This window comes from Acomys russatus, chromosome 21 (assembly GCF_903995435.1).
Source record: "Acomys russatus chromosome 21, mAcoRus1.1, whole genome shotgun sequence".
Lineage (NCBI taxonomy): Eukaryota > Metazoa > Chordata > Mammalia > Rodentia > Muridae > Acomys > Acomys russatus.
This window is the reverse complement of record NC_067157.1, coordinates 59,841,021-59,850,197: the sequence shown is the minus strand read 5'-3', so window position 1 is coordinate 59,850,197 and position 9,177 is coordinate 59,841,021. Positions and strand designations below refer to the sequence as shown.

Genomic DNA, 9,177 nt, shown 5'->3' with positions numbered 1-9,177 from the left:
TCCTCAGAACATCACATCTAATGTTGAGCTGTTTCATGCACTTGGATTTATTTGGTGTCGGGGTCATAGTCTACCAGTGAGGGAAGTCGGAGTAGGCACTTGAGTAGCTAGGAACTGGAAGCAGAACCTCAGAGAAGCTCTGCTTGCCCTCTTCCTGGCTTGCTGCTCGCTGCCTCATGCTTAGCTAGCATTCTCTCACAGCCCAGACCACCTGACTAGCGGCGGGGGTGCCACGATCCTACCATAGTTGGATAAGCCATCACATGTCAATTAATAATCTAAACTACCTGCCCACAGACGTGCCTCCCGCAGACCTGCCTCCCACAGACCTGCCTCCCGCAGACCTGCCTCCCACAGACCTGCCTCCCACAGACGTGCCTCCCCCAGACGTGCCTCCCCCAAACGTGTCTCCCACAGACCTGCCTCCCACAAACCTGTCTCCCACAGACCTGCCTCCCGCAGACCTGCCTCCCACAGACCTGCCTCCCGCAGACCTGCCTCCCGCAGACCTGCCTCCCGCAGACCTGCCTCCCGCAGACCTGCCTCCCGCAGACCTGCCTCCCGCAGACCTGCCTCCCACAGACCTGCCTCCCACAGACCTGCCTCCCGCAGACCTGCCTCCCGCAGACCTGCCTCCCGCAGACCTGCCTCCCGCAGACCTGCCTCCCACAGACCTGCCTCCCGCAGACGTGCCTCCCACAGACCTGCCTCCCACAGACCTGCCTCCCACAGACGTGCCTCCCACAAACGTGTCTCCCACAGACCTGCCTCCCACAGACCTGCCTCCCACAGACCTGCCTCCCACAGACCTGCCTCCCGCAGACCTGCCTCCTGCAGACCTGCCTCCCGCAGACCTGCCTCCCACAGACCTGCCTCCCACAAACGTGTCTCCCACAGACGTGCCTCCCACAAACGTGTCTCCCACAGACGTGCCTCCCACAGACCTGCCTCCCACAGACCTGCCTCCCGCAGACCTGCCTCCCGCAGACCTGCCTCCCACAAACGTGTCTCCCACAGACGTGCCTCCCACAAACGTGTCTCCCACAGGCCTGCCTCCCACAGATCGACCTCACCTAGACATGTCTTCAGTTGAGCTTTTCCTTTTTAGTGACCATGGCCTGTGTCAACATAACAAAGCATCCAGGACACTCTGGAAGAGTTAAAAAAAAAAAAAAAAAAGGAAAAATTGAGCCATGCAGCAGAGGAAGAGCAAGTCATTATATGTTTCTGTCCATCCTCATCCACCATACATCCTCATGCATGTGAACAGGTGATCTGGTGACACGATCTGTGCTGAGTGCCAGGGACAAAACAGTGGATAGGATTCATAGCACACCACCAAAATCCAGTGAACTCACATATAAATTAGTGCATTTTAATCATTTTTAGAAGATTTTAAAGGAATAAATGCATAAATATTAACAACATAGTTGGCTGAGAATGTGAGGATTCTTGTTGGGTTTCAGTTTTCTAGGTCGCTTCTGTAACACAGATGAGTAGTGGCACCTCTGATACACAGCTGAGGATGCGTCTGTTATCCATATCCACACAGAAACCTGCCAAGTGTGATGGAAGGAGGCTGGCAGCTGGACTATAAAACACTAGTACATAATGAGTCTGTGTGGCAGTGACACACACACACGTACGCACGCACGCACGCACGCAAACACATACACACACACACACACACACACACACACACACACACACACACTCTCCAAAACCAAACCAAACCAAACCAAAACACTTTTTTCTGTCCATCATGGTAATTAAGCAAATTTAAACTGATAATTTTAGCATCCGTGTAATTATACCCAAACAGCTTAAAACGGACTAGTAAAATCAGTGGAAAAAGTAAAGCCCCAGACTTTTGAGGGTAGATGGCTGATATTTTCCTTGAGACAAATCCTTATATTGATGTTAGGGTTTACTTTATAAATAAATATCAAGTAGAGAAAGAGGGCTCTCCAACATTTCCCTTAAGCATGTGACTTCTGTCTGGGTCACCATTCGCTCTCCCACTCTCTGATAAAGGCCTGTAGTATAACTCAATGAACTGCTCCTCGCAGCTCACCCCAGTATCTACGCCCGACAGAAACACAACAGTAAACTGGATAATAAATGAACCGAAAGGCATGGTTTCTGTACTTTCCACAAATACGTTGTTAATCTTTTTAGCATTTTAATAACTTTCCTATGCTAGAATGTCATGGATAATTACCCACGATTTTACTGCAGCTCCATTTTGAAAAATGCCACTCTTGTTTACCATTTTATTGTTTTTCTTTGTTGGAAAATGCTTTTTGAAGAGTGTAATAACATTAGCATAACATAGCAATATTGTGTTTGAAATTATGTTTCTCTTACATTTCATAAAATACCTCTACTCTTCAAATTAACCCCAGTTCAAGGTTTATCATTCACATGTGTCTACACTGGAAAATTCAAATATAATTTGTAATGGTCTTACATTATAGCTAATTTGTTGATTCTGTATATATTTCTGAAAATTATGCTTTGTTACTAGAGATTACCTATAATTTTATAAAAAATAAAATATAACTATTATCTGAGTAGTAGAACTTAGGGATACAGCTCAGTAGTGGAATACATATTTAGAATGTGAGATGGTCTAGACCAAACTCCTAACAAGTAACACACACACACACACACACACACACACACACACACACACACAGAGAGAGAGAGAGAGAGAGAGAGAGAGAGAGAGAGAGAGAGAGAGAGAGATTTTAAGTAATTTGGTTTTACTAATATTGAATGTGAAGGTAATTAAGTAAATTCCAGAAAAAGGTCTCAAAGATAAAATCACAAGGCAATGAAACTTTTTCTATTTTAGATTTTTTGATACTATAATACAATTAAATTATTTCTCCCTTCCTTTCTTTCCTCCAAACCACCCCATATCACCCTCATTGCTCTTGGCTCTCTTTCTAGTTCATAGCCTCTTTCTTACATTAATTGTTCTTCCGTGCATGTATTAATATAACCTGGCCACTCTGTATGTATGTTTTCAGCATAGTCTTTTGGTGTAAGATAGCCAATTGGTGTATTCCTGGGAGAATACTTCTTTCCCTCTCAGTATTCCTTAAGTTGTTTGTAGTTCTTTGACGCCTCATGATCTTTCCCTTGTCTACGTCAGCATGTGTTCCTGTCATCCTTAACATCTCATGGCAGTGAAGCTTCAGATGTAGCTTCTGACATAACTAGGAGACACACTCTCACAGCCAACGCTCTGATTCTCTGGCCCTTACAGTATTCCTGCCCCTTCTTCAGCAATGTTCCTGGGCCTTAGATGCTGGAGTTGCTTTGTAGATGTATCCATTGGGACTGAGTTCCATTGCTCTACATTTTGATAGGTTGTGGTTTTTTTCCAATGGTGCATCTGTACAAAGGGAAACTTCCTTAGCGAAAGGTGAGGACTACAAAAATCTGTGGGTCTCAAAACAAATGTTTCGAATGTAGCTAGGGATTATGTCTGTTTAGTAAGTTGCAGTTGCATGTTCTTCTGTAAGATCTATGACTTGACTAGCCCCAATAATAGAAAATTAAATCAATACAAATTGATTATTTTAATATCAAGTAATCTTGAAGAAAATACATTCATTTTGCAAAACTAAACAATACATTGTACTATTAATAATTATAAAATATAAAAGTCATTATTTCGTGAGTCTCAATTTTAAATTGTGGGTATTTGTATTGGCTGGTTTTGAGTGTGAGCTTGACACAGCAAGAATCATCAGAGAGAAAGGAGCCTCAGTTGAGGAAATGCCTTCATGAGACCCAGCTGTAAGGAATTTTCTCAGTTAGTGATCAATGGGGGAAGGCCTAGCCCATTGTGGGTGGTGCCATCCCTGGGCTGGTAGTCCTGGGTCTATAAGAAAGCAGGCTGAGCAAGCCATGTAAAGCAGGCCATTAAACAGTGCACCTCCATGTCCTCTGTATCACTCCTGCCTCAAACAGATTCCCTGTCCTGCCTTTCCCCAAGGATAAACCCTTTCCTCCCCAGCTTGCATTTCAGTCATGGTGTTATAGCAGTAGAAATCCTAACTAAGGCAGTGTTACTGCCTTAACAGTCACCCAAAACTCTATAACGTTGGAGCATCAGCTTCAGCCTTCTGGCCCAATATATCTGACAGACATATTTGCGAGACATGAGCTATTGAGGACTTGCTTACCCTGTCTTGGCAGAGTTTGAGCATCGACTCTGCCTGTGTCCAAGCTTGCCCATTTTTAGGCAGCATTCTGTCTGTGGCTGAAATGAGAACATTTTGCTCAGTGGCTGGTTTGCAACATTTGAAGCCATCTCCATAAGGAGATTCTTTGATGCTCATCATCTTCTTTGAGATAGGCTGGGTGTTGCCAGGAGTTACCTTGTCTTCTTGTCAAAGAATCTTTTGAATAATAAAAACATCTTTAAGTGCCATATTCTGTAGGTCTATGAGGCTTTTGAAGACCTTATTTAACTATTTACCTTATATATCTATAGAATAATATCTATGTATTAGACATTGGATAATATTTTTGTGGTAAAATTCGACTAGTATTTGACATGACCATGATTTGTTCAACTAATAATTAGCTTGTATTACTTAATTATCCTAAATAGCCTGCAGCACCACTTTCAAGGTATTGGAAGTAAACTGTGTATTATAATTGAGTTATATAGGTACAATACCTCATATTCATGTAGAAATATATATATATGTATATGTATATGTGTGTGAACAATAATCTTATATTTGATTTCTATACCAAGGTATCAAAATTATACTTATTTTGTATCAATATACAAAATTCTATACCAATGAACTAAAAATAACATTATTTGTGAGTAACAATTAAGGCTTTGAGTTGAGGAGTAGAATCAACAATCTACCTTTTGTTCTATCCTCCCTCTGTATTTCCATATCCCCCTTTCTTTATTTTCAGCTGCTATCTCCTTACCTATGAAAGAAAGATAAAGGAAAAGACAGACGTCCCTGAGTCTAACCCACTTTTCTCTCTGTATAAGACCAATAATAACTTATAACCAAGTCCAAATGAAAATAAACATCTGTAGCCCAAGAGAGCAAACAGAAACATGTACAATCCCCCTAGAGGAAATGGAACATCATTCTCTTAAAGTTTCTTCAGGTTGATTTAGGGCAAATAATACCTTTGAAGGGGCCCAAATAAAATTGGAGAAAATGGTTAAGCAAGCCAGGGATACTGTTCAGGGAGTAAACTGTCTGTCATATTTTTATTTTGGAAGCTGCTAACCTGCACTTCCAGTTCACTCAGGTAATTAAGTAATAATTGCATGTTTTTTGTATTTAAATATGACTTTTTTGCTATCCTACTCACCAGTTTGATCTGTTTAGTATTTCTATATACATGATCTATTTCTCTTTTAAAGATGGCCAAATAAAAGCAATTACCATACAAAAAAACTTTTATTCCATCTCAAGTCTCTGATGGGGTTGAAAACCAGATAGTTTAGTCTTACAATTAAGCTTAGTTGATTAGGGGTTAAGATGTTTTTGGATCTACACAGATGTTTTAAGTTAATAGAAATGAGATATGATAGATATTGATTTTAATTAAGAATTTTAGACCCAACAAGATAGGAAAAATGTTTACTTCAAGTTTGCCAAATACAAATAGCCAATTCACTATTAATGTAACATTTATATAATTCCTGATTATCTCATGGTTCTTACTGCTGTATGTAATTTATTTTATTCATGTGTAATAATATAAATGTACATGTTTAAAAAAGAAACATAATAAAAAATTGGAAAAAATTTAAAAAGATAGTGTTAATGCCTAAACTATTGATATCCTAGCCAGAAAATACTTCTTTGTGTCCATTAACTGGATGTTATTCTTTGCTTTCTTCTCTAAATGATTCAGGATGTCAGGGCTTTTGTTGAAGTCCTTGGTCAAAGAACACCAATCCAGTAAAGAGGCAAATTACAAAATGCGAAAACAATCTCTACAAAGTTATACATTTGAAAGAGGATTAGTGTCTAGAATACTCAAAAGAATTAAATATCTGAACATCAATAAGCAACTCAATTAAAAACTAGAGTTTGAAACTAAACAGTTCTCAAGAGATAAAATACAAATGACTGAGAAAAAAATTTTAAATATTCAATATCCTTAGCCATCAGGGAAATGCAAATTAAAACAGCTTTGAGATTTCACCTTACTTCAGTCAGAATTGCTAAGATCAAAACAAAACAAAAACCCCAAACAATTACACAGATGATAGCAAATGCAGACACAGATGTGGGGACGGAGGTCCTTATACACTGTTGGTGGGCGTGCAATTATCTCACATTGGAAATGAGTGCAGAGGTCCCTAAAAGGTTAGGAATGGATCCACTACACGATCTAGCTATACCACATGGTATAATCTCGAAGGACACCACACCCTCCTAAGGGGACGCCTGTTTATCTATGTTCATTTCCGTTTTATTCATAACAGCCAAGCAATGGGAACATCTAGGGAGCCCACTAACTGCTGAATGGGTAATGAAAATGTGATACATTTGTGACATAGAATGTTACTCAGGATTTAAAGAAAAATAAAAATTTAAACTTACAGGCTAAATGGATGGGGCTAGAAATCATGATTTTGAGTAAAGTTACTCAGACCCAGAAATACAAATGTCACATGATCTATCTCGTGTATAGATGCTACTTTTGAATCTTTAGGTATATGTTTAGACTGGAGTATGGCTAGAAGTCAGGAAACTAGTAAGGAGACATGGATGGGCTTCAAGGGCTATGGGACAAAGCATAGACAGGTAGGTTTTATGATAGGGAAATGGGTGGGAGGCGGAATCAGATAGAGAGTAGACTATGAGGAGAGATACCCAACACGAACATGATTCTAAAAAAGCACATGGAAACTTACTGTAGAAATATTCTTTATATATCATATATTAAAGGAATACGCACCCATTATATATGTAATATATATCTATATATATGCAGTTTAGATGAAGTTGCCCTATAAGAGGGTACAATGATTATCCCAAATAACATTGACTATTAAATAAATAAATAAATAAATAAATAAATAAAACAGAATAGCATGCCAGGAAAGGTGTAATCCCAGCACTCTGCAGGCAGAATCAGCTAGATACCTGGGAGTTTGAGTGCTGCCTGGTCTACATACTGAATTCCAGGCCAGCCAAGGTCACACAGTGAGACCCTGTAGCAATCGCAAGAGAGCTGCAGAGACACAGAGAGACAGAGGCACAGAGACAGAGACACAGAGAGACAGAGACAGAGGAGACCAGGGCCGGTTATGGGGCAGAACTCTAGAGCAATGGCTCCCAACCTGTGGGTCATGACCCCTTGGGTTGAACAATCCTTTCACAGGGGTTTGCTTATGAGATATCGTGCACGTCAGACATTTACATTACAGTTCATAACAATAGAAAATTACAGTTATGAGGTAACAAAAATAATTTATGGTTGGGGGAAGTCACGGCAGCATGAGGAACTGGGTTGGAGGGTTGCAGCATCAGGGTGGTGAAGAACCCCTGCTCTAGAGAATGAGTTTCTGGAATACACAGCAGCCTGTGGCTACCTAAGTGACATGTCCTATGACCTGAGAGACTGCTGCTGAATTTAGCAGACAGAGTGAAGCTGCCGCTTACGTTCTTATCATCTTGCCTTATAGGTTATCGCATCTTTCCACTTTCATTACAGATAATTATTTTTCCATTGGAGTTTTTTTTCCTGTTTGCACTAGAAGGTGACTAGACTAATACGTTAATCCACAACTGGTCAAGATGCAGATAAAAAAGAGACAGAGCCTCGATTAGCCTTAAAGGGGATGGCTGTATCATGCACCCTCTCACCAAGGCACGAGGATGATCATGGAAGAGGCCCTGGAAAACTGTAGGAATCAGAGGCACTGGACAATTTCAGGGAAGACATACGCGCCAGACATGACAGGGGCATTGCACACAGGGACCTACATAGCTATGACTGTATCCACAACCCTTGTGTAAAATTAAACCAGCCAATGCCAGTCCTACCTGAGGAGCTACTGGAAACTGACGGCTGCTAGGGGTAGAGGGAGACGCAGTGTTCTTCGGGGAACCAGCCCGTTGGAGACTGTCCACTGCTGCCGTGGCTCACATCCATAAACATGTCAGTAGCACTAAGTGAATTAAGTAGTTTTAAGAAAAGAGTAGATAAAGTTTGAAGAGAAAGTGTTCTGTTGGATTGAAGAACAGAGATAGAGAGTCAATTTGGTTGAAAATACATTATATGCAAGTATATGTTTCTCAAACAGTAAACAATGGGGGAAAGATTTTAAAAATAAGAATAATGTTCATTACTGTTCTTGGATTTAAAAAATATTTTGGCAAATATTGCTATTACTAATATTTTCCTTCAAGAGATATTTTATATGTCCAACTATATGAAATATTAATATATTATTCACAGATAGACAAATTTACATGTTATAAACCAATTTTATGTTTGGCTTGTAATGACTGTTATAAATCAGTGGTAGACAATCTAATTATTTTATCATTGGTGTCAGGAGATATATGCTTTAGATATTTGTTAAATATGTATACACATACACACACACACTCTCTCTCTCTCATTATATTATGTTTTAAACATTTTAGTGAAGTTGGTTGTGTCTTAAAGAATTTGTCATAGTTTTTATAACACCAACACTGGAAGTCTGTAGCTGATTCATTTACAAAATGTCTGATATGATATTCAAGAAAAAAAAAAGCCTTTATTTTCTTCCATTTCCAAACATGGCTCTTCAAAAACAAACTTGTGTAGTTTAATTTTCTTCATATAATAAATCAGAATACTGAATGGTAAATTAATTGGAATTTATTTTTGAAAAGCAGAATTATAGTATAATTTGAAAGATGTTTGAGATTTCTTCCTTGCTTAAAAACTTTGGTAAAGAATGGACTGGCACTTTAGAAATAAATCTAGAAGTTTCTCAAAAAAACCTAGAAATAAATCTTTCATGTGACTCAGATATATCACTCCTAGGGATGTATCCAGAACACTTCATATCTGATCACAGAGACTTTATACACGCTCAATTCCACTTTATTCACAGTGGAATCAGCCTACATGTCCATCAACTCACAAATGGCTAAGAAAAAATTCACA

The 9,177-nt window shown here is 39.6% G+C and overlaps 1 protein-coding gene across 1 annotated transcript; it reads left to right on the top strand.

Moving 5' to 3' along the window:
* Window positions 1-263: 263 nt before the first annotated feature.
* Window positions 264-1,163, top strand: LOC127205184 (uncharacterized). Its single transcript, XM_051164367.1, has one exon. The coding sequence runs from the start codon at window positions 264-266 to the stop codon at window positions 1,161-1,163; it is 900 nt and encodes a 299-aa protein (XP_051020324.1).
* The last annotated feature ends 8,014 nt before the right edge of the window (window positions 1,164-9,177 follow it).

Coding starts and splice junctions, on each gene's coding strand:
- LOC127205184 (XM_051164367.1), top strand. CDS start 264: ATGTCAATTAATAATCTAAACTACCTGCCCACAGACGTGCCTCCCGCA.